This window comes from Condylura cristata, unplaced genomic scaffold, assembly GCF_000260355.1.
Source record: "Condylura cristata isolate star-nosed mole 26May11 unplaced genomic scaffold, ConCri1.0 scaffold00011, whole genome shotgun sequence".
Taxonomy (NCBI): domain Eukaryota; kingdom Metazoa; phylum Chordata; class Mammalia; order Eulipotyphla; family Talpidae; genus Condylura; species Condylura cristata.
Genome location: NW_004567112.1, coordinates 33,890,365 through 33,907,996, shown reverse-complemented (window position 1 = coordinate 33,907,996; position 17,632 = coordinate 33,890,365). Strand labels below are relative to the sequence as shown.

Sequence of the window (17,632 nt, the reverse complement as noted above, 5' to 3'; positions counted from 1 at the left end):
TGTTCCCCTGCACTCTGGTGAATTCTCTCACCCGTAAAGCTCTGGCCTGTACCCCAGTTCTTGTATGCATAAATAAAGAAACTTAAAGAAAAGAAGTGATTGATATGAACATAAAACCAAGCAGTGTTTATATGTTAGACATTTCTGGGGGAACAACATGTAAAAGTGGAGAAAGTACTGAACTAGGAGTCTCCTTTTTAACCAATATTCCACTCCTGATTTACCATTTCCCACCCAACTATACATCCAGAACTCAGTAATCTTCCTACTCCCCTTCTCCTATTTCTACCTACTCTACAGATGAGGAAGAGCCAGACATGAGCTATGTAGCATTAAGCATGTTTCTGATACAATATTCAATAAAATGTTTGTCTCTCTGGTCTAAAAAGTAATTTGAGCCTAAAGGAATATAATTTAAACTGTAAAGTGCCATGCAAACTTCAGTAGGTATAACTGTAAATTTCTTGAAAAAATACCCCCTCAGTCAAATCAATTGTGGCTCCTTGCTTTGCACCCCTAAAGTAGAACAGTCACACCAGAGCTCTAGGTTCCTCATCATCCTTCGGGCATACATTCAGACTTACTATTACTTTAGGGGAATGTAAATCAACAGATTTTATAAAGGACCCTGGGAGTTTATTCCTCATGGTTTATAGAGTATTTTGAGAGTTTTGCTGGAGAAATCACCAATTGTGTGTGGCACCTATAAGGCCTAAGTTAGAAAATTGGTAAATACAGAGGCCAGGAGAATTCTGTCTGTGGAATCCCAGGCATATTCAGAAATGCCTGCAATAATTAAAAAGCAATATCTAAAAAGTCTGTTGTAATGTTTGACCAAGGCAGGAGTAAGAGGGCTCTTAACTCATGCTGATGACAATACCTGCATGCTGATGAGGCCAGGGTGAGTGGCAGTGTCTCTGGGTTTTTACATATTGGCCTGGCCATTGCCATTTCTGTCTCTGTCCTAACTGGGCAAGAGGTTGTTCGTATGTTATGTAATCTTTCTGTGCTGCCTTCCTTTGTTCCAGCCATGCCAAGAGTCAAATAAAAGAATCCATATGTGATTACAGCTATAAAACCAAAAGGAAAATATTAGACAAAAATATAACATTTGGGGGTTTCTAAGTTTGTTTTACCTTTAATGCTAGGCAGACAGTTTACACAAATCATTTTGCTGCAAAGTAAAGAATAATGAGTTAAATGTGTTCCCTGTCACTATCAATCATGTACGTCTGCCTTTGATTGGCCAAACATATAAGACACATGAAATGACTTTCTAATCATGTTAGAGGGAGGGAGAAAAGGAGGGAGAAGGGAAGAAATGGGAAAGGGAGTTTTAACTTCTTTTATTTTATTCAGAAATTCCATTGACATTTTCTGGCAATCTTCTAACATGCTGTATGGGCTTCTCTTTGCTAATAATGTTTGCCTTGAGAATTTGTAAAGGTCTGAGAACTCTTTAATTCAATGTTCTAGAAATTACCAGGGCCAGAGGGGAATGGAATCCCTGTTAATAGTTCATGGATTGATTCTTTCTTCATCTGAAATCACTTTCAGAGACTTGTCCCACTTTCAGGTGGGCATGAGACAATTTGGGCAAGAGAGAGGGACTTCGGGGGAGGCAGTCTGAGTAGATGATCTAGTGAGAGTCAAGTAGCAGGAAAACGGAAAATGGGATGCATAGCGACATGGACCCAAATGGGATACTGAGGTTTAGCGAATTCATTTCAAATCATGGGTGTTTATTTTGATTTGTGAAGTTAAACACTGACTGGATTTCCTGGCAGTTGAAATGGTTTATAACCAAATCTAACCAGCATCCTCGCCAAGGATTAGAAAGTTTTACATTTCAAGTTTCTACATGGAGTCAAAGCTCTTTAATTTGGCAAGGGAACCACCTACAGTAGCAAAGAATGAAGTTTCCAGCACCAAAATCACCCCAATATATAAGTCTCTACTGGTTCTGGCTCCACCCCACTGTCTGCAGTAAATAGCCACAGCTAGGCTGATGCCAATTTATTCATTCATTTATTCAACACGCATTTATTGAGCACCAATTATGAGCCAGATGCTATCCTAGGCACGGGGATTCAACTAGTAATTCTAGGTTTCCCAGTGCTTCCACTGTATGAAAAGAGGCAATAAACTAAAAATGTTTATAGGCTATAGTCAGGTAACTAGATAAGGATGTGTATTATGGGGCTTGCAGAAGGGAGGAGAGGCAAATTTTGAAAATGCTATTCTGGTCTTTCTTCTTTACATGGAAACTTTATTCACCCCATGAAGCTGAGGATAATACCTACGTCCTTCCTTAAGAATATGGGGGAGTAAGGTATCAATTCTCTGTAGGGACCTACAGAAAAAGTCCCAGAGAAATTTTGAGCTTAGTCAGTTTCATCTTCATTTCTCTGCATTTGCTGAGAAAACAGTTGAATTATATAAAGCATCCTTTTATTAGAAGTATACCATACTCATAGATTGGAGAAGTCAGCACTGTGAAAATGTCAACTATCCCCAAGACAGCCCAAAAAACAGACCACATATATATTATCATCCAACATAAAAAAATAATGGGTCCTGATAATAGGTCCTGATCACAAGAGTGTTGACTTTGTGAATAATTAAGAACCTGTATATTTATCAGATATACATTTTATATCTGTAGATTATATTTTAAATAAAAATATTTACTCCCTTTAAAAGACCTTTAAAATTCAATTCCAATATTTTACAAAAGGATCTCACTGAGAAATTTAAAACCGAACAAAGTACATGGAGGAGTGGATAGAAGGGAAAAGCATTCTATCCAAAGAGAACAGCAAATAGAAAACCCTTCAACTAGCCAAAGGGAGCAGAACTTCTTGCAAGATAAGATCAATGAAATCATAGGAATCTGAAGATTAAGACCTATAGGCCTTTATAAGGATTTCATTCTGATCAGTTTGGATGCCACAGAAAGATTTAAACAGAAAGGAGACAGGGTCTTATTCATGCTTGAGAAGTATTTTCTGGATGCTCTATTGAAGATAAATTAGATGAAGGGGGTAAGAGCCAGAAGAAGCCCAGTTAGTGGGCTGGTGCAATATTCTAGGTGAGAGATGATGGTGGTTTGTATCTGATAGTAAGAGAAAGGTAAGAAGTACTCCAATTCTGAGCCTATTTTACAAGCAGAACCAAAAGAATTTTCTGCTAGATTGATTGTGGTACATGAAAAAAGATAGAAGTCAGAGGTGATTCCAAAGTTTTTAGTCTGAGTGATGGGAAGGCCAGCACTGACAGCAGTACAATGGTAAGAGAACAGATTTACGGACAGAGAACGGAAATGTAACCTTACATATGTTAAGTCTCAGAAGAGATTATGTGTTAAAATAGATGTTGGGAGGTAGTTGAGTAGATAAGTGATACTGATGCAGGGGGAGATTTCTGGGAGAAATATAAATATAGGGATCTGTCTATGTAAGAGTTATAAATGAGATTACCACAGATATGTGTAAAATTATACTGGGAGCTGCTTTCCACTGGTGAGGGGGTTTCTGCAGAAGTCTGCCATTGTGACACCACCTGTGGCCAGGATGACATCCTTTATGGGTATGGAATAAGCAACAGTGTGCATCTTACTACCTTCTCTTAGGCAGGTTCATTTTATCAAACAAACTCTCTACTCTGGCTCCATCAGCTTTCCCTCTGGGTAGAAGAGAGACACTTTGATCCCAGTGTTACCAATTAACAACTGACTCCATTACAGAGAAACTGTTACATGCCTCCCAATCCATGTGGGGTGAAATACTACTTCTAATGTCCCTCCATCCTCTGAATGAATATCCTGGTCTATAGAACTTACACCTACGGGGACCCATAGGATAGGATCCTTAGATTCCAATGCAGATTAATCCACTTTTAATCCAGTGTCTGCCACTGTAAAGTAGGGATAATAACATGTCAAATTTTGGTGGAGTCACTATGAGAATTAAATGAGAGGATAAATATAAAAAAATTTATTTGGTATATATTTAAGATCCAATGTATCTTAGTTATTAGTAAAGATTCCAGATTCACACTTCTAGATCCTAAACCATAATGCTCTTATACATAATATATACAATGACACATTTACACACAAACATAACCCCAGACACAGATACTAAAATCTAGTCCCGTGGCTACAATTAGTGTTGGGACCACCCATTACAGAAAGTTTATCTCAATATGGCAACAACAATAATGAAGAAATGTTTTTCATGTTCAGTAAAGTCCAGCTCAGCCAAGACACAATCTGAATAGCATAAACTTGATTCCGCTAGTGATTCCTCATTCAAAAACAGAAAATGGGATGGAAAAACTATACTGTGATCAATATGAAGTAGCATTTTACCCACAAAGTCCAAATTTTGTAAAACAGGGGAAAAAAATACCGGAAGTATTATCACATATTTTCTCCATTTTCATAACCAAGAAATAATTATGGAGTGCATTACCATGTCCCAGGCTGTGTGGTTGTGTGTGAGTATATGTGTGTGCATAAAATGATAGATGAGTAGTGTTAAAATAGTTGGCAATCCCGAGAATGATTCAAACATGGTAAATTTGAAGACTCAGTATAGACTGAAAACAATTTTAAAAGTTAATCACCATCTAAATATACACACCCACACACACAATTTATCATGTCCAAGGACAGCTAATCCTAGTAAAAATAATAGCACAATTCATAAAAGTGGCAGGTCAAGCTCTAACTTGAAACCAGATATATTGAAGAAAAAGTAGTAAGTATTACAAGGTAAGACTCTCAAAAAGAAAGAAAGAAAATCAATGGATCTTAAATTACATGGAAGTAAGAGAGCTAAGTTGAGAATGGTAAGTGTGGTCACTTGTTCAGGGATGAGGTGATGGCAGGTAGGCTAAATAAATTCATTGTCTTGGTCTTTATGGAAAACATTAGGGAGACTCTCACTTGAACCTGACAGGTGGTGGTAGAGATCAGATAGTGGTAAATGAACAGGATGTTCCAGGCCTGGTTGATAACACAGATGCTGATAAATCATAGGAGCCAGAACATTCGCCTGCACTTCATAAAGGAACTCAAGAGTGGAAACTGGATGCGGCAGAACAAAATGCTTAACCTGACATCACCAAGGTGCTAGGCCAGAGGACTTCCTGAGGTGCCAATCTGAACCTCTTGCACAAAGATATTGGCTACAAAGTTAGTATGGATTTATTAAACAATTCCAGGCACATTAGAATCTTCAGAGAGTGTGCCTTGAAGGTTAAGTGGAGCAAATTAAGGACAAACAGGCAAAAAAAAAAAATTCCTTTAGTAGTTAGCAATCTTAAAGAATTTACTCTCCCAAAAGATATGAGCTATAAATAAAGATTCCAAAAAAAAAAGTCTAGATCAGTCCAAAGATAACACATCCAAAATGGAAGCTAAATTTTTAGGGATAATTACTTAGGGCCCTAGAGTGAAGATCTTTGGAAGTCACATTGCTGTGGGGATAAAAAGGTGCTCCCCCGTTTTTCCTGGTACCGCTGGGCCTCTTTTGGTAAATCTTCTATGCCAATAGTCTCTCTTTTGCTGAGTTTTGTCACGCTCACTATCCATCTGGGTTTTTTGGTGTCACACACACTCAAATCCCAATGGATAGTCATTTTGTATCTGCCCCTAATAGGTCATCTCTGTTACAGTCACTTTCCTCTTTTAACTTTTTTTTTTTTTTTTTTTTTTTTTTTAAAGATTTATTTATTTATGCATACAGAACTGGGGTACAGGCCAGAGGCTCGGGGCGGTGAAAGGCTTCACCAGAGACAGAGTGGGGAACAGAACAGGCAGATCGACGAAGTACACTGCTGAGGGGAGCAGCGGGCGGGTCAGGAGAGGTCTGCCACACCATGTGGTCACCTCTGGGGCAGGTGGGAATCGAACTCATGCGGAAGTGGCTTTAGCTTCTCAGTGCAGTGCTTTAACCCGCTGCGCCACCAGAGAAGGCCCTCTTTTAACTTTTTACAGCCAGGGCAGAGGACTATGAATTATGCAGGCCCAAACAGCAGACACCAGGTCTGTTCAAAGCATGGGAGAGGGTGAGCTCGCACTCCACCTTCAGCTTCCAGAAACACTAAGTGAACTCAAGGGATCAAATGCTACCAAGAGTCTACTCCATCTCCCTCTATGCTAACAGACCTGTCTGTCTCATGGAAGTGCTGATGAATTCTTCATGGTGTGGGACCTGGGAGTCACTGAGGAAGGAAGCAATTTCTGTTAATAATAATCTACTTATAAATCCCCTTTTCATCTGCCCCCCAAAGTAAGTATAGACTTTGTGACCCCTGGAATGGGAGACAATATATAAAACATACCTATGAAAGCATATCATGGTGTTATTAAGTCCTAAAAGAGACAAGAAGCCAGTGGAACGTGCACAAAGACAACACAATATAATGGGGAGCGTGTGCTGAAGGCTGTCCCTACTTTAAGTGGAAAAAAAAAGAAACATGAAAGGAAATCCTGTTACTTCCAGGTCATGTGTCTCAGCAAACCCCAACACAAAGACCACCTCAATGTCAAAGTCCATACCCAGAGAACTACCTTCAAACACAGAGAAGCTGTACTAGAAAAAAAAGAAGAAGAAGAAGAAGAAAAAACATGGTAACATAATCCTGGGAGGGAAATATGTTTTCAGTTACACCAGAACCCTGCCCAGTTCTTCCTAAATAGGAACTTGGCAGTAGGATTAGCTGGGCTGGAGGGGATATCGTTGGCTGCAGAGGGGCTGCAGAGGTGAGGCCCTTCCGGGTCTTAAGGAAACTTGGACAGAAGTTCTCCCTGCTGGTAATAACACTGAAGAACTAGTGTCACATCCATTTTATTAATTGTCTTGACAGGCAGCTCAAGTTACCATGCAGGCACCACAAAATCAAAACATACGCATGTCAAGTGCCCCATCTGTGGTGGGGCCCTGCCAAGGCCCATGTTACATCAACACGAGGAAGCAGAGCCCAGCTCCTCAGCTCATGTGCTTAGTCCTGTGGGCAATCCCCTGCTGGAAGAAACCACCAGAGCTTAGCTGCATGAGCCAGTGGAACCCTCTTGGTGACAGTCCTTTATCCTGAGTCTGGGCTCCTTGCGTTGGTGCTTAAAGGCCTGGGAGATACAAGGCTACATCTGGTTTTCTGACTTGTCTCTAAGTTCAGCCACAAAGACCTCCCTGTTGCCTCCATTTTGTCTGCATTCAGTTTCATCCACGCAAGGGAATGGCAGGCTGGATTAAAGAAGATATTTCAAGGAATGCAATGTCCCTATTTGCGAGCTGGATCCAGGCCAGGAGTTCTGTCACATTGAGGTCTTTGGGCACATAGTGAATAGGATTTTTTAAATCAGGTTATCCATTGCTACAGTGACTGATGGGACTCCAAAACAATTTGTTCTTTTATGTAGGCTAATGCTAACTACCCATTGCTAAGCAATGTAAATGATGTGGGCACAGCGGGCAAGGACCTAGAAAAAATATCCTGCTGTAAGTGACACAACTCGTGGATGCCCAGAGAAGCAGCACCACAGAGTTAGTCCCTCACCTCCATCCCTATCCTTCCCCCTGTCCCCTCTCACTGTACTCATTTCTCCAACAACACGGATTCTTAGAGCTAGTGGTGGATCCGAGCAGTCATGGCAGCAAAAGGCTGGAGATTTCATATCTTGTTTTCAGAGCCCCGCCCCCCCCTTTGCAGGACCTCTTGGTGACTCCCTAACTTACTACCTCAACCACTACTACTCTAGGAAGGGGAATGTAACTAAATGAGTGACAGGGAGGGAATGTCAGTTTCCCATGCCAAGTCAGCAAAGCCCTCCTACACAGGTCTACTGCAATGGTTTGTCACCTTCCAGTCTAAACACAATCTACAAGCAAGGAATGGTGTGATCAACATCCTGTGCTTCAAAAACTCTCAGTGGGGGCCAGGACCCCAAATGTACCCCTCGTCTGGTCCATGAGGACAGAAGGGGGTCTTTCTTGGTCTGAGTTGGTTCAGCAGGTAGGGGAGTCTGTTGGGCCTTTGGAGAAGCTGCCCAGTCTGCTCTGTGGCGTGAGTGGACCGACAGGGACATGAGTGCAACTAGAACGCCTGCCCCACGTGTGACGAACACAGCTGCCAAGGACGTGGCTCATCGTTTCACTCTCCATTCAAATAACCATGGCATGACAGCCCTCCTGGCCTCCTTGATTGTGCAGAAATAAATAAATGAATTATGTTGTTGGGGTTTGGGCTTCAACACAAACACATGGTCTGCATTTATCCTCACAGTGAGAGGTCCACCAGCCACTTGATGTAAAAAAGCAAAATGATAATTCTTTTCTTTAGGCGCTCTGGTGCCATATGGAATGTATATAAATCATATTTTTGTTTTAACAGCGGAGGCTTTGTTGATAGATAAACATGTGGTTTATCTAAAAAAAGAGAGGATTGTGCTTTGAACAATCATTTAATGGCCGTGGATGTGCCAAATAAAAATAAAAACATAATTTTGAAAGAAGTTGGCCTTGTGCCCAAAACTGTAATAAGGAATTTCTCCTTTACCAAAGTGGTTAAAGCCCGTCGATCTGTTTTGAGTTTAAGCTGTGCTCTCTACTCAACCCCACGACAAATTGAATCTGGGGCTAATGTGCTCTAATAGGAGAAGACGTTACCTTTATGAATGACCTCATGGAGAAGAGGTTGGCGAGCATGGTGGAGAGACCTTGGGCCAGGCAGCTCTGGGCTATGAAGCCCAGCTTCAGCTCTGCGAGGCAGATTGCATCATCACCCTCTTTCCAATTCCAGCTTGGGATGTTTAGCAGATGGGCCTGTGGAAACAAAAACAGGTATGAACCCCTACTTTGTTAAATGTTCAATTGTTTAAAATCACTTCTGGGAAATGCAGCATTGCCCAACCGCTCAGGGTCATCCAGACTTGTCCTTTCTTTCCCTTGACTGGGTCTGATGTGTGGTGTTTTATTCCACTCTTATTTAGCAAGTTTCAGTCTCTCTGGAACATTGCTTCTGTAGCTTCCCGCCCAAGTGGTCCCCCTTGATTTTTTCATTTCGTCAAATTGAGGCCAGAGAGAATTTCCTCTGAGGAAGACACATCAGCCCATGCTGATGCCTGACCCCTCAGAGATTCTAAGGTTGGCAGGTAGTGCTGCATCTTAGATTGCTTGTGTATCTGCCTTCCTGTACTTCAGACCAGTGGCTTCCAAACTTAAGCAGGCATCAGAATCACCTGGAAGGCCTGAGTAGACATGGATGGCTGGGCCCTGCCTCAGAGTTTCTGATTCAGTAGATGCAAAGTAAGGCTAGAGAATCCGCATTTCTAACAAGTTCAAGGTGATGCTGTGCTGCTGATCCAGGGACCACACTTTGAGAAGCACTGCCCTAAATCATCAGGCCAATCACAATACAGACATGTCCCAATATCTTGAAGACAAAGTGATCCTATTTCACTAGGTCAGATAAGGACTGGGAGCCATGCTCATCCAATTATTTGGAAGTCTCATGATACAGAGTCATAGTTGATACACTAGATGAAAAAGGTAAGATTCAAAAAGTCCTTCAGATTTGGAAAAATGGACAAAAAATGATAACCAGAAGAGATTTAGTAGGTCAAGTACAATATCTAGGTTTAAAAAAAAATCCAACCCAGGCCCTCCCTGGTGGCACAGCAGGTTAAAGCACCGCACTAAGAAGCAAAAGCCACTTCCGCATGAGTTCGATCCCGCCTGCCCCGGAGGTGACCACATGGCACGGCAGACCTCTCCTGACCCACCCGCTGCTCCCCTCAGCAGTGTACTTCATTGATCTGCCTGTTCTGCTCCCCACTCTGTGTGGTGAATCCTCTCACCGTCCCTGCACCTCTGGCCTGTACCTAGGTCTGTATCCATAAATAAATAAATCTTTAAAAAAAAAAATCCAACCCACTGCACAAATTTGAAGTGAGAAGACTTTAACATGTTACAGAAATGAGGGGGAAACTTGTGTGTGGGTAACCAAACCCCAAACGGAAGCTGACTGCAAAGATCACAGCGAAGGCCAGTGCTTGCTTGTTATAGAATTGCTTGTTACAGAGTCTACAGGCCAAGAAAATGATGGCTTCGCTCATGTGCACTGGTTAGACAAGTTCCATAATGTCAGCTTTGGTTGAAACAGCCACATTTAAAAAAGTAAACTGACAAATTGAGTAATTTCCAAAGAAAGATGACCAGGCCAGGGAGAGGTGAGTTCTGGAAAATATGTTTTGAGGAATAGTTAAGATACCAGTGATTTGGGCTGAAGAGCCATTCCCTCATTGACAGGATGCTGGCGTCTTGAGTATCTCAGGAGCTACTGTGATCCAGAGAAATCTGTGATATTTTCAGGGGCCAGAATTAGAGCTTGCTGGTATAAATGACAAGGAAGCAGTTTCTTTAATTGCTATATAAAGGAAGTTTCTAAGGATGTAATTTTTCTAAAAAGTAGAGACAACTATCTCCAAGAAAGCAAGGTCATTGTCCCTAGAAATCAGTGTTTTTCCAAGTTGCAGCAGAAAGACCTCTCACTTTGCATTGGAGTTAAAATCCGAGACTTAAGGCTAAGCCTCCATCGCCTGATAATTAATATTTTTCTCCAAATACCAGCAAACACAAGGAGCGTCAGGAGGCATCCCTTCACTCTTCAGGATGGCACATGTTATTTGTACCACGAGGGGCTGGAAGCCCCACCATGCAAACAAAGAGTAAGCCCAAGTGGCTCCATGCTTTGCTTTCCAAAATAGAACTCTTATGAAATTCTTTCTTGCAAAATTTTGTTCTGTGACAATCTTGTGAGTCCTAACCCAGTAGTGTTTACTCCTGAGAGAGATGATGGTATCCTCCCTGATGAGAGCATGGTTAAAATAGTCTTGTGTGGGCCGTAGCAGATGGTAATTTCTGTTGAGCTGAGTCTCACAGGCCTTCCCACACAGCACACTCAATTCTAGCAATTAGCCTTGCCCTGTAGCTCACTTCTCCCCCTATTCCTCACTGGCTGAAGAGGGCCACTTCTCCCTTTTACTTCCCTGGCATCCTAGAGAATGCATCAGTCTAAGAGGAAAACTACCCACTGCATTAAGAATCATCTGAGGAGTATGAAGCGAAATTAAACCAAGTGGCAGGCAAGCCCATCATGAGTGGAAAAGGCTTGGGTCAGCCACATCCCAGAAAAACACCCCATAACCTTCATGACATCTTCAAAGAAAAAAAAAAAAAAACCGTTTCAAGAGAGTCTCCCATAGCCCCAAGTTCCCCCTAGAGCCTGAAGTCCAGGCTCGCAGACCTTGGTGCCTCGTGTCTCCATCTGGTTTGCATTCTTTAGACATATTTTATAAGCGATTACATAAGAAAGTCATTTCATTTCTCAGGCTTCCACGACCTCCTTTCTGGGCCATCGTATCTTCTCCAAGTGAGGGGAAGGAGCAGGGAGGCATGTGCCAAAGGCTGGAAGAGAAGTCCTCAGGCATGAAATGAACAGGACACTGACCGAGAAACATGTATTATTTGTTTCTGGCAACTCTGTCCTTTATCTCTTGATGGAAATCCAATGGAAAATGTCAGTGTTACTGCACAGGAGTGCAGGGGCAAATCCTCTCTTATCTGGAGGGTAAGAGGACCAGGACTTCCCTCTGTTTCTAGCGTTGCTGTCCACTCCTCGCCCCAGGAAGGAGGAATGAATATGAAACATGCTATCCTGGGAAACCAGGGGAGATGAATTCTGGTCCCAGTCCCATCTCTCTACACATGCAACTCCAGAGAGGCCATCATCGGAACAAAGAAGATCACTTCAGCATAAATACTTTAACAGTACCGCCCACATGTAACTTGCATTTCCATTGGGCCACTGGGGACTGGACTACTGCTTTTACTAGAATTTGAAAGATATTTTTTGTTGTTTTTTTGGGAGAGGTGAGAAGGAGGTTTTTTTTTTTTTAAAGATTTATTTATTTATGCATACAGAACTGGGGTACAGGCCAGAGGCTCGGGGCGGTGAGAGGCTTCACCAGAGACAGATTGGGGAGCAGAACAGGCAGATCGACGAAGTACACTGCTGAGGGGAGCAGCGGGCGGGTCAGGAGAGGTCTGCCACACCATGTGGTCACCTCCGGGGCAGGCGGGAATCGAACTCATGCGGAAGTGGCTTTAGCTTCTCAGTGCAGTGCTTTAACCCGCTGCGCCACCAGGGAGGGCCAGGAGGGTTTTTTATATATCAAAAATTCCTAATTTTATCACATTTCATTCTTTTGCCTTTTTATAATTTATTTCCTGCCATCGTTGATGCTAAGGATTTTTTTTTAATCCACTAATAACTAGATCATCAGGAGTAATAATTTTTTAAGATATCATAAGCCTTTCCTTCCTTGAAGAGCTGCAAAGCATTTACCCTGAAATCAGAACTGCTTTCTACTATCTTTTTTCTGTATCCAGTGATGCTGGGCTCAAAATGCTTCTGTCATAAATTCTGGCAATATATCCACAATGGAGAGTACCAGTCCTTCCACGAGGACTACCTGAGGAACTATGGTCTGGTTCAGTGGGCTCTGGTTCTCTTTAAAGAGAAGAGGCAGCTTTGTCTCTCAGAGCGTGAGCAGCCAAATGACCCTGAGTTGTATCCACCACCTTGCTCTTAGACAGAACTTAGACCCCCATCTCAAGTCACACTGAGAAGCTCAAATGGACAAATGGTCAAATGAAGGCCAAATTAGACCATGGGTGTTTATGTTCTTTTAAAACCATAAAATATGATGCAAATTTCTGAGATTACGATGATGATGAATTCAGGGCTAGTTTTACATAGAGAGAAAGAAGGCAGCTTATCTACATCCCTCTGGAGTCCTAGAATATCAATGTCATTAAGTCAGAGGAGACTGAGATCCTTTCTATTGGAAGTCTGCTATCCAATTATGGAACTGCCAATGACATAAGTTTGCACATAGCAGGTTCTTTCCTAAAAGCAAGTTTTAATAGGTGGAGATCTCTGGGCATCTTATGGGTAAAGAGAAAGTGCCAGAAGAGAAAGCAAAACAATATTGTAAGGGAAGGGGGTGGGGGGAAACATATTAGAGGGTAGGCAGGGGCATGTTTTGAAACAATAAAATTGTAAAGCAGTGAGAAGAATGCCTATTTGCAGCCCTACAAGAAATGAGATAACAGACAGTGACCAGTGGACTTTCTGTTCTTTCTTTAGGAGAGAGACATAAAAACACAAGGAACTGTCCTGTGTCAAAATCACTGTCCCTTACTGGCCTTGCTGGGTCAGACTCTCACAAATGAGTTTGTCCAACTCTGAAGCTCAAATCCGTTTGGGTGTTACTCAAAATTAGTTATAAGCTAATAAGCATAGTTGGGTCAATATTTTCATAGTAGTTTCTGAATAATTTCAATGAAGAAGTTTTTAAAAGGCACTCGGCTTGCAAAGAGCCCATGAAGAGTGACCAGGTACCATTTGGATTCTAGGTCAGTGAACAACTTTGAGTTGACAAGAATCACACAGCTGAAATCCTCTTTAATTTCTTGAAGACGCTGCATCAGCACTCATTGGAATGAGAAAAAAGGAACTGACATCGCTTTCCAAACATACAACATTAATTTTCCTATTCAATCTAAATTCAGGCAAAAATATAAACAACCACTTAAAGCACTCCCACACTAAATGAAATTTCAAATCATAAATGAAAGGAAAGTCTGTTGCCTCCGGAGCTGTCACCAGTCACATACAGCCTTGTTCATAAAATTCACCTCTACCTACAGGGGCAACCGTCACAAACTTGCTTATGGTTACCAATACCCCGACTTTGTCTTTTCAGTGTCCTTGGCTTTTCCAGAGACAAATAGGACCAAATAGGACCTCGGGTGCTCACCGCCAGCCCCACTGGCTGGAGCACAACATGGCCGGACGGCAGTGAGACCACCTGCCGAGGGGTTGGGCCACGGTCAGCAGCGGGCAGCAGGTCCGAGGGGTAGGCCAGTCACCGACAGCAGGCTCCTCTCGACAATGGCCTCTGATGGGCCTGCTCACAGCAAAATGGGCAGCACGTGCCAGCAATTAAGAAATAATAGCATGGCACATGGCACAAGTGCATTTGGCAGAACAGGGGCTTCTCCGGGTCACCTGACTGCCTATTTTGTCGGGGATATGGCCTGTAAGTGGGGGTGCACGCTCACTCACAACCCAGCAGGGAGTTGTTCTGTGCAGACAGGACACCTGGTTCCAGGTACTGAGCAGTCTCCAGTTTCTAAGCCCCATTAAAGGGATAACCAGTTCCATATCAAACAGAGAGAGGTGCCACCTTCCCTCCCTCAAAGCTGTTTCCCTGGGAATTTAGCGGCCAGCCAAGGGAAGGAGCACCGCCTTTGAGTGAGAGGCTGGACTTGGGTTTACTGAGCGGTAATCACAAGGGAAGCAGCAAAGACTCCAACACTGATTTTCTTTCCAATCCTCATAAACTGTACCACTACAAAAATTCCTGTATGTTTAATTTCTGGAGACGCACCCAGTTTCCTGCATTCAGTCTGACTTGAAGAAGGCTGTGCCTGCTCCCAGCTGGTATTTACTCCTCCACGTTCACCTGGTCTCTTATTGAAAAGTCCTACTATACATTCTCTACAACTTCACTGCTAAGCCCCTGAGGACACAAACTTGGACTTCTTTCCATATCCATGGAGAGGGAGTCAAATGGAGTGTTGCACACATAGCAGGTGTTCAATAAATCCTGACTAATGCAATGAGGGCAGTTTTTGCAACACAAATGGAAGTTGTTGGAATGGGATGGAAGAATACATCAGAATTTCTGAAACTAGGGGTCCAACAGATGCTCCTTGGAAGAATGAATCAGTACGCTAAGGATCTTCCTTCCGGTAACCAATGCAAAAGAGATGCTTGGACTGAAGAAATACCTCAGAGAGGTTGACAACCCCTCCCCCCCCCCACACTGTGGATTGCACGGGTGTGCATGTGAGCGGTGTGCAGATTTGTGTCCATGCGTGTGTGTTTGGGCATAGGTTCACGGAGGGGTCAGGAGCATGAGGCTGGATCCCTGGTATATCTGTAAGCTTCAGATGAGCATTCACTGTCTTACCTTGTTGTGATACTGTAGCATCTGGGTGATGATTCTTATCTTAGGATGGTAGTTCTTTATGGAGATGACTCTGAAAAAGAAAGAACCAGAGCTGAGGCAGGATACTCCAGCTTATCTATGGAGTATCACAGGAAGATTAACTTGATTCCCTCCAAAAAGAGGAAATGCAGGGCCAGCGATCAGGACCACCTAGACACGGGGCCAAACTAAATTGTATTTCCAGCACTCTGCCTTGTGGTCGTGTGAAAAAGAAATCACAACTCTGACACAGAAGGTGTCCTGGGCAGAACGGTAGGAGGAACCCATAGTGCTTGGTTGTGCCTGCTGGGGGTGGGGTTAAGGATTGCAGGCTGATTGCCCATATCAGCATCTGCATTAAGCAAGCTCTGCTTTCCTAGAGGCCAATGGAAGTTTGCAATAGGAGACTAGAAAGTCTGCTGAATCCAATTTCCAAGTTAACTACTTGAGAAATCCAACAAGTGGCAGGATGAATGATTCTAATGTGTGCATGCTAGTACACACATCCACTCTCCCAAAAGATCATTTCTAATTAGGTTCTCAGGTAGACATCAATTAAAACAGCAACTGAATGATGACTTTAACACTGCTTGGAGACAAGTGTCAAGGCTTTGCCAAGGTCAAGTTCTGGTAGAAAATACTGCCTCCCACCAAGTGCCTTCAGTTCACACTCAGTATTAACCACTGCCTGCCCCCACCCTAACCCTAACTTCTGCTCCCCTAGTCAGTCACAGTGCAAGGGGGAGGGGCAGGGAACAGAGGTCTAGAAACACCTGGATTCCAGTCCCAGCTCTAGTGCTCATGAACTGGGTGACCTACAGGAAATCCCAGAGCTCTCTGTGACTGTTTCCTCATCTGTACATCGAGGGCAACAGTACCTGCTTTATTTATTTCACAGGCTTGGTATGAGCAGCAAATGGAAGACCAGATGTGAAAATGCTTTGAAAGCATTAAAAGCTCTCTCCATGTGTAAGTTATGGTTTTTGTCATTCCCGACTCTGTCAGAGGTGACATTATACATTTCTTCCTGTGACCAGGAAGGCTAAAGAATAGAATTCCACAGAAAGGCCCATCCCCTTAGCCCAATCAGAAATGCAAGTGCATTATGATCACCCTCACAAGCTTCACACCAAGGAACCCAGTTATGCTTCATCCCTTTTTGTGCAAAGATGGAGAGAAGTCAGCCAGGGAGCAGTTTTGTCTGAAAAGCTATGACTTGTGAATTTAGGAAATGGATCGCACATAAGCCTCTCCCTGCACAAATTCACCCTGAGCTTTTTCACTTGAAGGATTTTATTTTATTTTTGAAAAAGTGTTGTGTTGGCCCATACTTATAACTCAAGGACTTGCAGCCTCTGTCAGCATCGGAATTCAGTTCACAGCATTAGCTGGGTTTCTGTACTAGCTCATTTCAAAGGGATCTTTGACATTTTAATTTCAAAAGGGGCAGACTGGTCTCATTAAACTTAGGAGGAAGGAAGATTATACAAATAAGGAGAAGAACCAGTCTCCCGTTTTATAAGATTTCAAATTTTATTTTTATTTATTTATTTTTACTCACAGTCAAGCCATAGACAAAGCCCATTTTTAACCCTGAGCCTCCCATTTCCTTGGCTTCCTGAGCCTGAGTTCTAAGTCTGGGTCAGTGGGTGGTTTCATTACATTTTGGATACTACCTTGGTTCAGTTATTTTGTGCCTTGGCATCATGCCAATTGCCCTTCTCACCTGTAAGTCTTCATAATGACCCCATCACAGTCAGGATTTAAATAAAATATTAGTGTTAAGAGAAATGTTCATTTTAATCAGTCACTTCTAAAAAATAGATTGTATAAAGCAGTACCAGTCCCAAATTTCTTTGTGGGGTCAAACCATGAAATTTCACTTCCTCTTAGTCTTTCATTAGAAATCTTTGAATTTGAATCTCCAGAAACACTAAAAGTAATGAAGTCTAGTTTCTTAAGATTCTTTTGGTCTTCAAATGACACAAAAACATAAAGGACGGAAATTTTGTTGAAGGAGAGGACCTGTGGAAACACCCCAAGCTCAGGCCAGCCCTTGTAGTCACTTCCAGCCATGACTAATTAGGGAGTTGGCCCAGATGTGGGAACACGTGCCCATTCCGCCATCTCCCTGCAGCCTGGCGTGCCCACGGCTTCCAAGAGTTCACGCATCAACTTTCATAAAGGACCACACTATGCATATTGCCAAAGAAAATTGAGTGGAAAGAGAACATTGTGCCAGATGTCACTTGCCAGACACAGGACCAGATGTTGCTGAGGGGAGGGCTTGCTCATCAGAAACCGACAGGGGAATTCTCCCTACCTCAGTGATGGGAAAGGGTTTATCACTTGGGGCTGCTAATTAAAAGCAAAGGAAAGAGATGGGAGTTTTGTAAGGATGCAAAGGCCAATTCCCAGCCCTTCATCTCAGGTTCATTCCCAAGCCTTGGTAAACCAGGCCATAAGGAAAGAGAACTCTGTCTAGACCAAAAGGATGACTGTTCA

The 17,632-nt window shown here is 42.8% G+C and overlaps 1 protein-coding gene across 11 annotated transcripts in view; it reads right to left on the bottom strand.

Moving 5' to 3' along the window:
* Nucleotides 1-17,632, bottom strand: part of KCNMA1 (potassium channel, calcium activated large conductance subfamily M alpha, member 1) — a 658,697-nt gene that overhangs the window by 165,767 nt on the left and 475,298 nt on the right. For all 11 annotated transcript variants that reach the window (XR_001145364.1, XM_004680710.2, XM_004680711.2 and 8 more), the window contains exons 13-14: nucleotides 15,110-15,179; nucleotides 8,676-8,831 (exon numbers count right to left, since the gene is read on the bottom strand). Coding sequence is in view for 10 of the 11 variants with exons in the window: in XM_004680710.2 (XP_004680767.1) it covers nucleotides 8,676-8,831; nucleotides 15,110-15,179 (226 nt within the window). In the remaining variant the exon portion in view is untranslated. The remainder of the gene's footprint in view (nucleotides 1-8,675; nucleotides 8,832-15,109; nucleotides 15,180-17,632) is intronic.